An 18,792-nucleotide genomic window follows, 5' to 3' on the forward strand; every position below is an offset into this window, starting at 1 on the left:
GCAGGGATGTAAAAGTGTAGTTGATTAACCGATAAGCAAAAGCTTATCAATTAATGCTATAGACTACACGCATTCCCTCCCCCCACACACACACACACTTGCCAGTACATTTTTTAGCAGGCTGGCCAGCAGCCCGGCTCAGTCCTGGTTTGCAATGGGTCCAAGACCTACCCCTGCTGCGGCTCTGCATTCAAAGCATATTAGGAGCCGGGCGGGCAGGCAGCCCAGCTCAGTTCTGGCTCACGTTGGGTTCGGGAGCTCAGACCACCCTAGACAGGGGCTGCTGCCACCCCATATCGTTGCCCCTTTATCACAGGCAGCAGCACAGGGCGACAGGCAGTAGGTCTGCACGGGAAGCTGGTTTTTAAACTTAATCCTCTCGTGGACCAGCTCCCACCCGGCCCCCCGCGCTGCTGTCTCTGGTACAGTAGCAGCAGCGTGGAGTGGCAGGGGTCTTCTCGGGAGAGAGGCCAGAGTGCATTGGCTGCTGGCCCACCCCCAGGGACTGTAGAATAGTCCACTAACCGATAAGAATTCATGAGGTTAGTTGACTATTCAATTAACTAATATTTAACATCCCTACCTCAAAGTGTGGTCTGTGGCCATCTTGCAGGTGAGCTATAGGCTCGGGGCTTGCTGTTGTAGGGCAGGGCCCAAGCCTCATGGGCTGGATCTTTTTGCAGGGGAAGGAAGTGGCTTCGTGCACTGCCACTTCCCCTCTCCCTGGCTGCAAGAATGGCAATGCAGGAAGTCACTTGCCTGGAGGCTTTTTCTGCTGCTCCCATTGGCTAGAATTGTGGCCAATGGGAGCAGTGTGGGGTGGTGCCTGAGAGCAGTGGGGTGCATGGAGTCAGGTAAGTGCCCCTTCATGCCCAGACCCCCCACTCCTGCACTCTACTTCCCACCCAGATGCTCCTCCACCCTCAGCCCACTTCTCCAACCAACCTCCCAGCCAGAAGGTCCGCTGAAGATCTACCCTAGACTGTCTAGGAGTACCAAAATATTAGTGGTATCAAAATGTTTCCAGCCATTTGCTATCAGGATGGAAGTGAGATCAGGAGAAGAACTTGGTCACAAATTTTATGACAAAAAGATGTTTGGGGGACGGGGGTGGGAGAATGATTGGTCAGAAAAAAGGGGTTTGTCAAAAACATTTTTTCCCCGGAAAAAATATTTTTCAACCGAATTATTCATTTTCTGAAAAATATGAACTATTTGGAGGAAATCCTGTGACTTTTTTTGAAATAAAAAATGTTCAGGAAAAAGCCTGGAATTTTTCAGTTTTCTAACATATACATTTTAAAAGTTGTCACTTCCTGTCCCCCATTTTGAGTTTTCTAGCTTTTACCAGCTGGAAAACAGGAACAAAGGGTTGAAAATGTTACTTTCAGAGAGAAAGCACATAATTCTTAAATGTGAATTAAGTGCAACACTTCATAGTGAAAGTTACATTTAAAAGTTGTCGCTCTTTTTAAATGCTTTCCCAAGTGAAAAAAAAGTTGAGAATAATAGGAAAGTTGGGAGAAATTGCTTTCTTACATTTTTAAAATTTCTATGGGAAAGTGAGATTTGCCCAACAAGAACATTTCCAGGGAGTATTCCAAGCCCTCGGGGCATTTGCAGACAGCTCTAACTAGGACATAAATCCCAGATGACTATTTCTGAGGCTAAGCTTCCTCACCACTATGTATCACAAAATCCAGAAAAGTTGTATTTACAAAAGTTTTGCCATCTAACCTTCTTGCAGGCATTGGATGACTGAGTCAGGCCACCCAGTTGCTTTGCAAGAAAGACGAACACTTTGTATTTCATGGCATCCTCCATTCCATGATCTCAAAACACTTCAAAAAGTATAAGGGGAAATATTCATTACTGGGCTCTGCTTTTCACTGCCACCGTTTTTAGGTGCTCATTTGGAGACACCGAAGAGCATGATTTTCACTGCTTCTGAGCAACCACGGCTCCCGTTGACTTTAGCTCAAATAGTGCCCCCTCTGTACCGTCACAAATTAGATCCATGGTGTCTCAGATGCAGCACCCAAGGCTCAAAAGTGGCTTTTGAAAATGTTGCCATTACTTAAGCTTTACAGACTCCCTGGTGGATAGACCTCTGTTGGCTTCATTTCACAGCTGGGAAAACCTGCTCAGAATCTTGGGGGATTTACAGTGTCTTCTACAGAGGGAGGAAAAAACCCTCACACTGCTGCAACTCAGTCTGTTCTCCTTTACCCAGCTATCCCCATGCAGGGACGAATAGGACCCTTGATGAGCAGTGACTTCATATCACATGCAATCAATTATTCAAATCTGCAAATAACTCTAGAAAATCAGCCCAGCTACGGCAGCACCAGTGAGGGATGAAATTGCTAAACACCATGAGGCACAGCTGGCAATCTCAGAAATAATAAGGGAAACATCATTAAGCACTTAGGAAGGGGAAGATAAATAAATTTCTCCTGGGTCATCTGAATTTTGCAATTTCTCTTGGAAAGTTTAGCGCCAGCCAGGTGGGTCGCCAGGCCAAGATATTCCAGGAAAATCCTAATGTGGCTGAGTGTTTTCTGGAAATCATGTAGCACCCAAACTTGATTCCATTTAAGCCAATGACAAAACAGCTGTTGATTTCAAAAGGGGAAAGACTGGACTTTTAACTAGGTTTCAGTTAGGAATAAGCAGCAGAAGTAATTGACTAGCATTTCTTAGGGCACATTTGAATACAAGGCTGAACTTTAGTACCCATGAAGCCAGTGATCACTTGGGGGTGCCTATTCTGGAATCCCATTCAGACCCATGCTAGTAGCAATGGGATCAGAGTGGGAAGGAAAGTTACCCCCCCAATCCCAACCAGGCAGCAGAATAGATTTTTAAGGATGAGGAACAAAGAAAGGAATTCAGCAGCAGCCTGACTAGTAGGATTTCTGGGTGCTTTGCAAGTTAGGGATTTAGTAGGTTTCTCTTTTACTTGCAACCACCAGACTGTGACTGAGTAAGGAAAAAACAAATAAAATGGAACTTTAAAGCTCAACAAAGAAATTTACTGTAACAATAAGATGGCTGATCTCTGTGTACTGAATTTGGTCCAGTTCCTAGTGGTCCATAAAGCCAAAGCCACCCCTCCCTCATTTGGCAACATCAGAGAGGCCCACACAGGATGAGTTCAGAGATAAAAGTACCCTCTTGCTCCCACAGGTAAATGATCTACCCAAGTCACAGGATTATTGTTAATTCATTCTTTAGAAAAATATCAATATGTTCCTCACGTCAAGCATACAGTGATCACTCCGTGTCATCCCTAAACAACTGAAGGAGATACCGTAAGTCTAATACATTTCAGTAACAATTCATTTAGCAACATGAAGCCTAAGAAATCTCAGTCATTCAAGACTCAGGCTTCAAAAGATAGATAGATAGATAGATAGATAGATAGATAGATAGATAGATAGATAGATAGATAGATAGATAGATAGATAGATAGATAGATAAAAACCCAAGCCCAACCAACCAAAACAAAAATACCCCACAAACATTTTTTTTTAAAGAAGTTCTGAGTAACTTTCATTTGACATCTGGTATCTGGGCTGTTCACATGTACCTGGGTCATGTTCCCAGGCTGTTCTCTGTAATACTGGGAGCCATTTTCTGTTGTCATTTTTTTTTAAATGATTCTCTTCTCATTTGACTGCAGAAGCTGGAGCTGTATGAAAAGCATCACATAACATGAGATTTGCTGATAATCTTGGGCTGGTAACACTGAGATTCATATAGCATTTGCTTTTCAAAGGAATGCCCCTCATGAGGTCTTTATCAGAAAGGAAAACCTAAGCCCACAGCATATATAAACCATGTGTGCTTGAAAATTGTACATTGGCGAGGCAGAGTGGACGAAGCTGTCCTGCAGCTGTCCTGGGGAACAAGAGGGTTTCAAAGTCTCCAGACATCTCACTTCATCACCCTGCAAAGGCTGCTGTAACTTGTGGCCCTGCTCTAGAGGAGCAATAGAGCTTGTAAGGAATTCAGAATAGACAGAGCATAAGAGTTTCTTGGCTACATCTCAGACCTCTTCCAGCCTCTACCCATGCCCTGCCCTGGAATGCCATCTTCACCTGTGAAGTCATCCTGAATTTCCCATAATGCCACTATATCTGCCCTGCATCTGCTTTCTACTAGCAAGGGCCAGATCACAATGATGAACAGAGCCCTCACAGTCACAGCACCCTAAGCTTTAGAATTTCATTCCTTCAAAGCTCTATTGGGCCATAGCGACTATGGAAATCGAGTGAGTAAATGTTGCAGGCTCAAGCCTCAGAGGCTGAAACAGCCAGGTAGTGATGGCTGATCATTCCTGCTCCTCTGTCTGTGCTGTGCTGATTGATTCCAGAAACCAAACTTCTGAAAGTTGCTACATTGTCTTTTGAAATTATTATTAAATTCCTCCTGGCAGCCTTCTTCCTAGCCACTGCTTTTCCTATGAAGGCTTCTTGGCTTCTGATGTCTCTAACTTAGAACAAGGAACTGGCTTTGTGCTTTTTCCACTTTTTTGAAGAATCGGTGTTGGCACAGTCATGATGACCAATTCAAGCTCCCTCCTGTGTGCTTTAAATGAAGGGGATCCAGGGTTCCTTTCTACTTGCTCTGTCTCTGTGTAGCCCCAGGGAGAACAATACCCCCATGTTATCCTGGGATAGAGAAAACACCCTGGTCTCTCTCACCACACTGGCTAACACCTTCTAGAATAAGGCAGTCATTTCGGGGACACATCTCCTACAACTGGCTAATATTTTTGTTTGGACTGGCTGCTGTTGCTAGTATATTTTCTGCAAGTGAACCTGAGTCCGCAGTCAAGCAAACCTGCTCTGAATGCAAGAAAATAAACCATCTCGTATAAAATTGGTGAGACACCATCTATACTCCCTCTCAGACGTGGGAACACCAGCTCTCACGCCTGGGAATAACATATAGGGCCTGTTTGATGAAGTGATTTAATCTGTTGCTTCTCACACCATTGGATAAACCTCATGCAACCACATGTCCAGTCTGTCTTATGCAAAATGGCTTTGTCCAGTCTTTCTTACTGTGGTAAAAGGATGGGAGGGAGGAACTGGGGCTTTTAAAGGCTCCTTTCCCCTGCTTTTTGAAGGTGACTATACTTACAGTGCACTTGGTTTTACATATGCTGAAGCAGAGACTTGGAGAGAGAATAGAAATGTGAAGAACTAAACTCATTTGGAATGGCCCATTGTTTTGAGTCTTAATTGAAAATGGGCATTGTTTCAACAACAGACACCAGAAGCTTACCCAAGCGTTCAGTGCAGCAGGTTAACAAATGAGGCTCATTTGGCATCTGAAGCCCCATTCTGTAGAACAGGAAACTGAGCTCATTGCATACGACTGTTCCTTGCTTACTGGGCAGGTACGTTAGCTTTGGCTGCAGCAGAGAAGTTTACTGATGTGCTGCCTGGCATGTCAGTGACACACTTGTTCACTCCCCCTCAGAAAAAAGTGCTGAGACAGGTCACATGAAGGATTTACTGTCATCCCGGAGCATCTCCTTGCCTGTGGGCACCTTAGCACCAGCATTGCCCCCCCAATTCCTCTCTCAAGGGCTCCAAGACAGGCTCTCTTGGATCAATAAACCAGCCCTAAGGCAAAGTAGCATTACAAGACATAGTGCCAATAACATGTAATAGGAGTCCCAAAACATGGTGCATTGTTCACTCCCCCTTCATGTAGGCTTCAAATCTCACAACAGAGAGTCCATCAGCCTAGCTCATACCATGCCTAGAGGTCTTGCGCCAGACAGCCACTCCTTCCAGCTCCTCACCAGCGCACTCCTGGGAATTCCTCCTCCGACACCCTGTTCCATTAGCCATTCATTTCAGACAGGTCCATGGGGAGGCTTCGCTCTCAGCCCTGCAGCACGGAGAGGTCAGCAGGTAAAGTCTCCCCCTTGTACATCCCTTCAGCTCAAGATCAGCTAGCAAATGCCCTTGCCAAGCCTTTGTAACACCAACATACCCTGGTGCTCTGCAGGCAGAATCAAACCTGGGACTGCTGGAGCCAGGTGCATGAGCCTCTGCCCATGAGCTAAAAGCCAGCTAAGGCTGTAGAGCAGACTCATTATTTTCTCTGTAAGTGGTCTCAGTGCTATTAGAGGGGATAATGCACCATACACAGAAGGGCTGCATCTAGACTGGCAAGTTTTTCCGCAAAAGCAGGTGCTTTTGCGGAAAAGCTTGCCAGCTGTCTACACTGGCCGCTTGAATTGGCGCAAGAACACTGACGATCTAATGTAAGATTGTCAGTGTTCTTCCGCAAATACTATGCTGCTCCCGTTCAGTCAAAAGATCTTTTCCGGAAATGCTTTTGTGCAAAAGGGCCAGTGTAGACAGCTGAAAACTATTTTGCGCAAAACAGACCTGATGGTGAAAATGACGATCGGGGCTCTCTTGCACAAAACCGCATCTAGATTGGCACGGACGCTTTTCCGCAAAAAGTGCTTTTGCGGAAAAGCGTCCGTGCCAATCTAGACGCTCTTTTCCGCAAATGCTTTTAACGGAAAAACTTTTCCATTAAAAGCATTTGCGGAAAATCATGCCAGTCTAGACGTAGCCAAAGTGTTTAAGCTACATCTTGCTTTCCCTTGCCTTGCCAGCTTGGCCTATCATGGCTAACACCTCCTTCAGGATTTTCCCACAACTCTAATTCTCCCTAGTACTTTATAGTCCCCTGCGCTGCATTCCATTCTTAGGCAAGGTCTATACTAGACCTGGAAGGTCAGGTTAAGTCAAGATATGCAACTCCAGTGACATAAAATACATAGCTGGAGTCAACATTCCTTAAGCTGATCTTGGCACCATCTTCACAGTGGGAGGCCGATGGGAGCAAACACTCCCATTGGCTTACCTTACTTCTTGCAACTGCAAGTAGTACCAGCGTCAACTGAAACCACCCTTGGTGTTTGATTTAGTGGGTCTTAATTAGACCAGCTAAATGGAACACCAGAAGATTGATCTCCAGTGTGGCAAGTGGAGACATGGCCTTAGCTAGACAAACTGGGAGAATCTACACTGACATGGAGGAGAAGGGAATGGGTTGGACCTGTTTTATTTATTTTATGTGACATTCTAAGAACCAGATAAAGTAAATGAATCTATCAGCAATGTAAAGAACTGGTTCAGCCTAAACTGTTCCAGTTTGAAATACTTTGCACCAGTGTGGACACAGTCAAGCTGAAACAGCCCCGCTGGTCTTCTCCTTTTGAAATCTCCAAAAATCCATGAGTTCTGGGAGCCATGCCAGGAAGTGTAGGACAGATTTCTGGAGGGCCTGTAGATTGAAGTGATTTTGAGCTGCACTGATGCAAATAAGGGGCAACTCGCAATACTTCTTAAAGGGATTCAGCATGGCGGGTGTGGATAATGTAATCAGATTCATTTGTTTCATTACAACAGATGACAGAGTTTGAGCAAAGTTCACGCTTTCCCCTGCGTTCTGTGATGTGATGTGTGAAGAGACCTTCCCCCCTCCCCCCCACACACACATAGTTTGCCATTTATAACAACCCTTCCACACGGCCATTTGTGATTTGCTAATTAAAAAAAAAAATCCAAGGATGCAAAGTTAAGTTCAAAGATTTCTTTATTAAAATACTTTTTCCAAATTCACTGCAATAACATTTGGGGTTGGTGAAGGGAGAGGGCAGGTTGGTGGGATGCTAGAATGTATATTTGCCAACAGAGATGAACTAACAAGCCTTGTGAAAGGTTTAAATGTTTTAGGATACAAACAACCTTTTCCTAGGGAAAAATAAATTAATAAGGTATTAGTCAGTAAGAGACTAAAGAGTGTAAGTTTGGTGGGGGGCAAAACAAACAAACAAACCCTTTGCTCTCAAAGGAGGTATATAACTTTTCTGTTTCAGAGCTTTTAATACAGAGTTTCAAGCAGTAAATATACATATATATGTGAATCCCCTCCCCATTCTCTGTAAGAATGACTTATATCCTCATTGGTTTAATTATTTTAAATACTAATTGCCATTTGAAATGAGAGCTTTCTTATCTATGCCCCTGATCCCATGATTGAATTTGCAGTGATACACGGGAACAGACTGCAGGATTGGAACCCACTTTACAGTCTGAAAAACCCCCTAAGTTTGGAGTTTTTGTTAGTTTGTATTTTCTTTGCAACAATAAACCTGATATACTGTAGAGATAAGTTAGGGACAGGTTTGAGGTTACAACCAAATAAGCTTCTGAACTTCATTAAAGTTTGTGGATGGGATTTGATTATGGGTTTAGCGTCAAGCCCAAATCTGATGACCTGGGACCCAACATCTGAGATCTATATTTTGTCTAATCTGGACTGCGATGGGCAGTCATTCTTTTGAGAGAGAATAAATATGCCAACCAGCTCAACAAGCATTGAAACATTTAGATAAAAGAAGCAATTTAACAAAGAACAGGGAATATTTGTGTCTCTAATGATGTATGCAGTTGGTAAAGTTCTGAAACTCTGTACAGTTATTAAGTTGTAGAAGAGCTCAGAATATACTCTTACTCAGCTGCAATTTACACTCCTAACTCTCCAGAGCAGGATGAATTGGAGGATGAAGAAAAAAAACTCTTTTAAGTGAGAGAAATTAATCATGTGGCAGCCATGTGTCATTGGTTTCCATAGGTACTTTCCCATTCAAATCTTTATTTGTAATTTTTTAAAATTACATGTTTTAGGAATGTCCCTATTGTCCACCCTGAGGAAATGAACATTGAAGAGAGAAGGCTGGCAGGTTCATAAATAAGTGCCAAAGAGCTTTTGAAACGGGCACATCATCTTGCATCTTGTTCTTTTCTCCCAGCAGATGATATTTCCAAAGACGCTTTTAAGTGGCATCTGGAGAACCTTCTATTCTCTATTGGCAATGAGGGAGGGAAAGAAAAAACTATAAGACTAAGTTAAAGAAACTCTTGGATCAATGAAATTGCATAAAGAGATTAAATATAACAACTGTTCCAAGAGCTACACAATCAGCTAAACAATAATCATGCCTCTTCTTCAAGGATAGTCAAACATCTCCATTGTATGGAGAGGAAATGAAGATATCAGAGATGTAGGCTAACATTCAAATCTGCTTTCCTATAGTTAAGCACTTACATCTATATTGGAGGTCTGACTAATAAATAAGTGGATACATTTTCAGTTCTCTAAGTGGGAAGAGAGCTGCAGACGTTTGTCTCCAGGATAGTACATTCTGTATTAGTACAAATGTACACCTGAAAGTACAACACGTCCTGAGTGAGGCTAATTAGTCCACTTTTTCCCCACCAGAACAAAATAAAACAAACAAACAAGTCAAAATGACAGGGGAGAATATGAAGTCAGAATGTACGCCGGCAGCAAATCCAACACAATACCAAATTAGTATTTGGCGAAGTGGCTATCTCATTGTTAAGATATTTCCTTCAATATGTTTTCAGAAACTAGGACCATTAAATAACTTAGAAAGATTGCCAGCTCTGATTCCAGGAAGGAAACCTCCTCCCAGTTCCTCTCTGAGTAATTCAATTAATTTACTCCAGACACTTCCAAGCCGATTTTAGGTTAAAACGAAGAAAAGAAAGAAAGAAAGAAAGAAAGAAAGAAAGAAAGAAAGAAAGAAAGAAAGAAAGAAAGAAAGAAAGAAAGAAAGAAAGAAAGAAAGAAAGAAAGAAAGAAAGAAAGAAAGAAAGAAAGAAAGAAAGAAAGAAAGAAAGAAAGAAAGAAAGAAAGAAAGAAAGAAAGAAAGAAAGAAAGAAAGAAAGACACCCATTTCTTTTGCAAACACTTCCTATGGATGAAACTAGATCTAAAATCCTATAGCAGACAAGATAAACAGAAGAGGACAGAAACCCAAAGTTTGTATTTTGTTCTAAATATCCCAAAAGTCCAATGGATCCATGCCCAGGTTACTTTGGTCAGTGCAGGGCATGGACTGCAATTTGATTTTAACCCAGCTAAATAATTCAGGCTTCAATGGGAAAGTATTTATCGAACACACCACTGTCACCGACTTAAATGGGATCAAACCTTTACTGTGAATGTGTGTAATGTGACAACCCTTTGTTGTCAATGTGTGGCATTTATGACAGCACTGGGCTCACTTGTCTCCTGGCCCCGCATGGTGTGCAGGGAGAAAAACTCTTTATTGCTTTCATTGGATTTGATTTATTCTGACAGTGACACAACTTCGTAGAGCCTGAGGTAGGAATAATGGAGGGGAGAGAGCTCGTTATAAAGCTGTTTTCTTCAGCACAGCAATTCTCAGCTTTGCCTTATGAGTCGCTCACCATTAATGCAGAACCTCATCATTGAATAGGTATATTAGAAGCATTATCTGAATTTGAAGTAGGACTCAAGACTCTAAGGATCAGATTTCAAATCCCCACACTGTGGCTGAGGTCAAAAGGAAGGCATGTACCCCCATCTCTGAAACCCGGACTCCAAATAGGGGTTCAGTCCCACAGTCCTTATTCCCATCTATCTCCCCAATACATTTTAATGGTGTATTGCCACAAAAATCCCCTGAGATTTGGATTCTGTTCCTGATGATGTCAGATAATGGTCTTCAAGGCCTACTCTCTGACAGGAAACCTGATTATCTTATTGTCCTGAACATGTTTCCTTTAGGATGCCACAGTGTCAGGACTGGAGACCGAAGGCCTCTATCCTCTGAACCTGGGCAGCAACAGCAAGGGCAGTCTCTCCTGCAGCGCGATCATGTCCGCCTCCCCCAAGCACTTCCACAGACCTCTACAGTAGGAAACGGCCTGGAGGGGAAGGTTAAGCCACTTAATCAGGTTATTAGGACTCTGTTTTGCCTTGATGGGTAGAGTCAGCAACTCCCCCTCTGTGGAACTGTTCCTGTGAGGCATGACAGAGCACGTGCTGCAGGAAAATAAGCTACAGAAGAAAAACACTTCAATAAAACCAGGAGAGAAGACACAGCCAAAGTTTCTCCATCTCTTTTCTCTCCTCACTTGTATGTTGCCTGAGCAATGTTAAGAAGCGAGGGGGGGAAATAAGGAAATTCACTTTCCGAGCCTCACTGTGGCTCACTTATCTGGAGAAGAGAAAGGAACACTGGATTGTTCCTGCTCAGCAGCCAAAAGAACAAAGGCCAACGCTGCTTTTTATCCAGGGAAAGTCATGCGGGCCGCACGGGACACTGTAAGGATGAGCAATGGTGATTCAAATAGCTATTTAAATCGGGAGACGTTACAGTATTTGACTGCAACAGGGATGCCTGGTGGGGTGTTTCCTGTCCGATAAGAGTATGTCAGAATTTCTAGGAGATGCTTGTGCATAGCAAAAGCGTCATTTCCTGTGACGTGTCTTTAGGCCCATATTCAGGAATTTTGGGGGAGGGGTATGGGTGAGCTTTCTTTTGTAATTGAATGTACACCCGCCGTGGTTCCCTGAGTAAGCAGGGAAATCAGCCCCAGCCTTCCCCTGGCTGGCCAGAGCATGGGGTATGGAGGCTCGGGCAGCATATTGCTCCTGCCTTCCCCTGGCTGGCCGGCACATGCTTACTTGGGGGATGATGTGGAGGTGCTTTTGCACCCTTTGCACCTCCCTTGCATCTGGACCTGATCTTGCTCAACCTCAGGGGTTAAGTTTAGTGACACATGCACATTATGATCCTGCACATCTTTGGGCTGCCTCTGTGAAGCCCCCAAGGGCATATGGCTGGGGAAAACTCAGGTAAAAGCAGGGTTTTCTTTTGTGTATTGATGAGAAACTAAAAAAGCTTGCGGCAGTCTATTGCATTTTACAGGAGAGCATAATTACTACTCTCCAGTGGCGAACAGGAATTTGTGCACGCACCCACAGAATCCAGCTCCTCTCACATTGCTTGCCAGGAGATGGTAACATTTCAGGGCCTAATTAATTAAAGCCAAAATTATTTACACAAGGTGCTGAGGTGTTTTCTCTGCATCTTGTTCAAGTCCCAAAGCAGCCTCAATCTGTCTTCAGGTCAATGGTGTCTAGACTCAGTTTTCGTAATAGAAAAAAATCATAGAATCATAGAATCATAGGACTGGAAGGGACCTCGAGAGGTCATCGAGTCCAGCCCCCCGCCCTCAAGGCAGGATCAAGCTCCGTCTACACCATCCCTGACAGATGTCTATCTAACCTGTTCTTAAATATCTCCAGAGAAGGAGATTCCACCACCTCCCTTGGCAATTTATTCCAATATTTGACCACCCTGACAGTTAGGAATTTTTTCCTAATGTCCAATCTAAACCTCCCCTGCTGCACTTTAAGCCCATTACTCCTTGTCCTGTCCTCAGAAACCAAGAGGAACAAATTTTCGCCTTCCTCCTTGTGACACCCTTTTAGATATTTGAAAACCGCTATCATGTCCCCCCTTAATCTTCTTTTTTCCAAACTAAACAAGCCCAGTTCATGAAGCCTGGCTTCATAGGTCATGTTCTCTAAACCTTTAATCATTCTTGTCGCTCTTCTCTGTACCCTTTCCAATTTCTCCACATCTTTCTTGAAATGTGGCGCCCAGAACTGGACACAGTACTCCAGCTGAGGCCTAACTAGTGCAGAGTAGAGCGGCAGAATGATCCAAATCATCATCAATAGCACCTTGCATTCAAGGATCTGAGTGCTTTGCAAGCATGCAGTAATGAAGCCCCTCAGCACTTTTGTGAGGGAGATATTACCTTTCTTTGGCCCAGCTGTAAAATAGTGATGAATGATTGGGTCAAGCCCAGACAAGACAATGATAATTAATGGGCAGCAGGTTTAAAACAAATAAAAGAAAGTCCTTCACACAGCACATGGTCAATCTGTGGAACTCCTTGCCTGAGGAGGTTGTGAAGGCTAGAACTATACCAGGGTTTAAAAGAGAACTAGATAAATTCATGGAGGTTAAGTCCATTAGTGGCTATTAGCCAGTCTAGGTAAGGAATGGTGTCCCTAGCTTCTGTTTGTCAGAGGGTGGAAATGATGGCAGGAGAGAGTTCGCTTATAAAATTGACCACAGAATCCAGGAGGACTGGCTGTCCATGGGCTCACACTTACTCTCTAGACCTTAAAAGCATTGGGAAATACCTGTGTAAGGCTCAGTTCACATGAGCAGTGAAAGTGTACGTGGAACCTTGCTTTATGTAACCATTATGGATAAAGGTGCAAAGACAGGCCTGAATCCTGCATGCCCAGAATCTTTCACTGAAGTCAAAGGGCACAGAAAATATGCAGGCTTCATTGCGATAGGCAATCCACTGAGAAAGAACTGAGCAATCCACTGAGAAAGAACAACACTTCTTATTCATGTAGGGATGTCAAGGGTTTACCGGTAACAGGCGGCTGGGCTGGAGCAGCGCCCCACCCGCCTGCAGTGCGGTGAGATGGGCTCAGCCTAGCCAGAACAGCCCCCTGCCTGCATCGGGTAGGGGGCACTCCAGCCCTGCTGGGCCCACCATACTGTGGGCAGGAAGCATTCCAGCCAGCTGGGCCTGACACCCATACTGCAGGCAGGGAGCTGCTCCAACCTCCCCACCTGCCCTCATTCAAACAGTTAACCGATCAAACATAACATTTAACTGATTAACTGATTAAATGGGATTTACATCCCTGCGTTCAGCATCATGCCAGCTGTTTGCTGTGGTCACTTCTCTCTACCTTCTCCTGTGTATACTAAGTCCTTATCCCTGGCCCAGATTTAAAAACCAGAGCTCCTCTGTGACACCGTGCGGCTGCATTCTTGTAACTGGGAGGAGAACTAGGCTTGATTTATTTTTAGAAAAGAGAGAGGAAAGTAAAACTCCAAACTTTTAAATGACAATGAAAAATAAATCCCATTCGCCTATTAAATCCGCCTGTTTATTGTTACACATTCCATGACCTTCAATGCTCTGCCAATAGACTGTAAATAATACAGAAGGTTTCTAGTGTATCCTATGTGGACTTGAGTGCTGATGGAGGGTGGAGGACCCTGCCTTTCAGGACAAGTCTGCTATAAAAAGTTATCCTCCAGCCACCTCAGTAATTCAGTCACTTTTCCATGTCTGCCCTACACTCCTTACATCAGTGGGGCATGTCCTCAACAGGACAGCTTGCACCAAATTAACTGTCAGCATGGGGTGTTGTGGGACAGCTTCTGAAAGGTAACAATCGGCAATGTAAATAATGCTATGTCTACACAGGGGTGGGCAATGACAGGCTTGTGGGCCAGATCTGGTTGCCCAGGACTAGTCCCTGGTGAGCCATCACTATATTTACCTGCGTTTCCCACAGGAACAGGTGATTGCAGCTCCTGTTGGCTGTTCCTGGCCAATGGGAGCTGTGGGAAGTGGTGGCCTGGTCCACGCCACTTCCTCCAGCTCCCATTGGCTGGGAACCATGATCTGTGGCCAGCAGGAGCTGCAATCACCTGTACCTGTGAGGCTCACAGCGACAGCGGCCCACCAGGGCTAACCTTAGCAAACTGCTGTCATTTTCTTGCCCACCCGGATCTACATTGACACTGCACTGACCTAACTACATCAACCTGAGCACTATGCCTCTCTCAGAGGTGGAGTTATTAAGTCGGTGGAGAGGGTGAGTGACGTCGGTGGAAGCTACATTTTAGTGTAGATGCTTACAGAGTTAGTTCACGAATGCAACTTACATTGATCTAAGTATGTAGGGCAGAAGAGGCCTGAATGTGTATGGTGAGCTGCCATAGAGCCTGCTACTGTGATTGTTATTTCCAAGTCTCATTTTTTTCAGGGTTTTTTAAAGCAAATGCTCCAGAGTCATATAAAATAAGTGGCAAGAAAAACACATGCCCACCCAGGTTTGTGGGAGGGATCTTATGCACACTCCTCTTTTGTAGGCTTCTGCCTAGGGAACCAACGCTGGCCCTGCCAACAGCTGAGACTTCCTCCGGCTTTATCCTAACACACGCCTGTGCTTTACCAGCTACCATTTAGGGTCCCCACCATCTTGTCTAATACTAGGAGGCAATTGGGCCTTCGCAGACTTCTTCCATTTGTGGCAGTTCCTCCCTTCCCTGAGGGCTTTTCTTTTTCAAGAGTCACCTTTGACACCCTTTTCCTGTGTTCAAATCCTAAAGAACTATAATGAGTTTTGCCTCAGGCTATGGCTACCCTGGGAAGGTTTGGCAACAAAAATGCTGTTGACATACAAAAGTCGGCAAAAGTGAAAACCAGTCAAACCGTTTTTTCTGCCTCTCACTGTCAACATTTCATGGCCACATTGCTAACTCCCCTGACAACAGACAGAGCAAAGCATTGTGGGTAAACATCCTCCAGTGCAGTGTTGTGGGAAGGCAGAGCTGATCCCCTGTGCTTCTTGGGATTCCCTCAAGTTCCATGAGCTCTCAGTACTGAGGAATGTCAAAGCAGCACAGCAGTCTCTCCAGCTCTCGCCCTGCAGTAGCAGTCTGCCTGCCACTGTGTTTCTAGCAGAGCAGAACAGAAACAATCCAATGATTTGCTCTTTTTGTTTGTTCCCCTAAGGGAACAGCTCACTCAGCTGTCAAATACTTCCCAGAGCTTTGAAAGGGGAGGAGTGCATCCCTGCAGGGCAGCAGCAATCACAAAACACTGAGCACAGTCATCAGGACAGGTATGGTGGGATACCGATGCAAACCAGTTCTCTCAGGCTATGTCTAGACTGCAAGCCTCTTTCAAAAAAGAGCGTCTAGACTACAACCAGTACTTTCAAAAAAGCAAGCCATTTTTTCAAAAGAGAGCATCCAGGTAGTCTGGATGCTCTTTTTCAAAAAAGCACAATTTGCATTACATAGTGCCTTTTTTCAAAAGAGCAATTTCGAAAAAAGGCATTATTCCTCGTAAAATGAGGTTTTCCACTGTCGAAAAAACTACTGTGTTCTTTCAATTTACTTTTGAAAGAACACAGCAGGAGTCTAGATGCAGGGGAAGTTTTTTCGAAATAACTCTGTAGTCTAGACATATCCTCAGAATCCACACTGGCTCTTTGTTGACAATAAACGGAGGAGAAATGACAAAAGTCTTAGGCTGGAAGATTTTTATCGCCAAAACTAGGTGTTTTTCCTGACAAAAATCTCATTGTAGTATAAACACTCTTGCTGTTTTGTCACCAAAAGCCAGTTTTTGGTGACAAAACATGCCAGTATAGACAAAGCCTAAGCAGGGACTGAGCAAAAGATCTCAGAATTTAGCATCTGATAGGATCCTTCTCTCTTTTATTCTTGTTAGTTTTATGGGGGCAGGTCTTATCATAGTGTTGTTTTCCTTGTGTGTGTCTCAATTATTTATTAAATAAGATTATAAATCTATTGAAACAAAGACTGTATCTTCCTGTGTGTTTACCCAGTACCCAGCCCATTTTGGGTGCTAACAGAACAGCATTAGGACAAATAATAATCATTACATTATTGAACAGTGTAGGCAGTATTTGATAAATAACATTAATGTAGTTATTATTTCTGAAGTGCTTGTTCTTTGCCTTTTGCATATCAGCAGAGCAAAGTGATCACTCCAGGGAGGCATTTAGCCTCTCGTTTGCTCCGCAAATTGGCTTTTCCTCTGATTAGTTTGGTGTTCCAAGCTATTCACCGTATCATTCCTTGACTGTTCAGGAAATCTGTGCCATGAAGGTTAGTTCGGCTGGGCCTTAACCTCACATGGCATTGCTCCTGTTCCCTGATTGAATGATCATACTAAGGTCAGAATCTGCTTTCTATTAATATTTGTTTAGAATGTCACAATCTTCACCAGCAGTCCTGTCAGTCAACCCATCTTCAAATATCCTTGTTGAAGGTGCTAGATAGCACAGAACAAGAGCACAAGCAGAGCTGATGCAAGTTTCTGCTCAAGCCAATAGTCACAGCCCAGTAATCACCTCACTCTACACCTTAAAAAGAAAAATCATATTGGCATATAGCAAAAATCTTCCAATGTATGAGTGTGTATGAACATGCACTGATAAAATATATACTTACAGAGTGCCTGTTTCCCCCAGAATCTGCAAAATAAAATATAGTTTAGGAATGGCATGGTACATTTCAAACTGATCCACTTTATATACAAATGAGAATTCTGAGTTAATTGCACTTGGTAATTTTGCAGGGATATAAACTAGTTGGCTGAGAAATTACAAAGTGAAAGTTCAGACCCCAATCCAGCAAAGCACCTAAGTAGATGCTTAGTTTAAGTACAAGAGAAGTCTCATTGATTTCAAAGACTGAATTCAGTAGATCTGTATGTAGCTCTGGCTGACTGTGGCCTACCAGTTGTGACTGGTTTGACAGCAGTTACTCTCCCTCACCTGCTCCACGTGGGGATCAGAAAGGCAAAAGTCTGAGTGACAAAACATTCTCTCCTGAGAATAAGCAGCTGTTGCACATGACAGGAGCTTCCTTTGAGTGGCAAGTTATCTTGAGCAATATATTCTACTTTGCTCTCCTAAAGGATGTGTCTGACAGAGGCTGGGTGAGGTAATCATTTTTTATTGGACCAGCTTCTGTTGATGAGAGACACAAGCTCTTGAGGTAACACAAAGCTTTTCTTCAAGTCTGGGAAACTGACTCTGTCTCAACTAAATACAAGTTGGAACAGATTGTTTGGCGTAAGTAGTTAACGTATATTTCAAGGGACCATTCAAGATGAAGTGGCACTAGAGTCAGTGAGGCATAGGCGCTGACTTCCCCTCTAGCCAGGGGGAGCTCTGGCTCAAATTCCCCCCCTCTGCCCTGGCCACACGCCACCCCTTCCCTCAAGCCCACACCCATGCCCTACCTCTTTCCACCTTGCTTTGCCCTCACCCCGACTTCCTTCCATCCATCCCTTCCCCAAGACCCACCCCACCTCTCCACACCCCTTTCTCCATTCCACCCCATCTCCTAAGGCCCCACCTAGCCTCCTCTCCCAAGCACACCACATCTTAATTTTCTCCCTCCCTTCTGGAGCTCCCAGAACACCACAAAACAGCTATTTGCAGAAGGCGGGAGGTGCTAGGAAGGAGTGAAAGGAGCTGGTCAGAGGGGCCACTGTGGGCAAAAGATGCGGGAGGGAGGAGACAGTTTGGCTGATGGTGGGTGCTGAGCACCCGATAAGTTTTCCCCATGGGAGCTCCAGCCCTGGAGCACCCATAGACTCAAGTGCCTATGTAGGGAGGGGAATGGTTGGAGAATCCTGGAGAAGGGTACAAATGGAAGGATATCCCAAAAAGTTACGCAAGCTTTAATTAATAAAAAGATTCTTTAGCCTGATCCAAAGCCCCTGAAGACAATGGGCATATGTCCATGCAACTTCAGTGGGCTTTGGGTCAAGCTCCTTGTGTTTATTTTTAGTGTAGATTTAATTACTGTCATCTGAAAAAAAAAACAACCTTTTGCGTTGGTAAGGAAATGTTCCCTCTCTAAAAAGTGGGTATGCATTGAGGTTAGAAGAGTGACTCTTGTCTTCAGCCATGTCTTCACTTCCCATGCTGGAGATCAATCTTCTTCGATTTAGTGGGTCTAGTTAAAACCTGCTAAATTGAACACGGAGGGTGACCCCAGTCAATGCTGGTACTCATGGCAGTTGCAAGGAGTAAGGGAAGCCAATGGGAGCTAAGTAGATATATATATATGATCTCTATTATCAGCATTTTTATTATGTTAAAATTGTAATGGTTTTAATTAACTTTTCATTTATATTCCAGGAGTGATGTCTAAAGAAATCATTGCTTGGGTCTTGTCTTCTTACCGGGCGATCGACATTACAGAGCTCAATCTCCCAGGATTTGATTTAGTGGGTCTAGTAAGAACAT

General features: G+C 44.0%; 1 protein-coding gene and 1 long non-coding RNA gene across 17 annotated transcripts in view; one reads left to right on the top strand and one right to left on the bottom strand.

The window, feature by feature from the left end:
- LOC142819126 (uncharacterized) overlaps positions 1-18,792 on the top strand; it is a 78,524-nt gene that overhangs the window by 40,289 nt on the left and 19,443 nt on the right. The gene's annotated exons all lie outside the window — the stretch shown is intronic.
- PECAM1 (platelet and endothelial cell adhesion molecule 1) overlaps positions 7,621-18,792 on the bottom strand; it is a 73,849-nt gene continuing 62,677 nt past the window's right edge. For 8 of the 15 annotated variants that reach the window (XM_075903895.1, XM_075903905.1, XM_075903903.1 and 5 more), the window contains 2 exons: positions 16,982-17,004; positions 7,621-8,911 (listed from right to left, as the gene is read on the bottom strand). In XM_075903895.1, the coding sequence (XP_075760010.1) occupies positions 8,882-8,911; positions 16,982-17,004 (53 nt within the window). In that variant the 3' untranslated portion in view covers positions 7,621-8,881. Of the gene's footprint in view, positions 8,912-12,884; positions 16,894-16,981; positions 17,005-18,792 lie in introns of those variants that run through there. The other 7 variants (XM_075903896.1, XM_075903908.1, XM_075903906.1 and 4 more) reach the window with 1 other exon arrangement.

This window comes from Pelodiscus sinensis, chromosome 20, assembly GCF_049634645.1.
Source record: "Pelodiscus sinensis isolate JC-2024 chromosome 20, ASM4963464v1, whole genome shotgun sequence".
Taxonomy (NCBI): Eukaryota; Metazoa; Chordata; order Testudines; family Trionychidae; genus Pelodiscus; species Pelodiscus sinensis.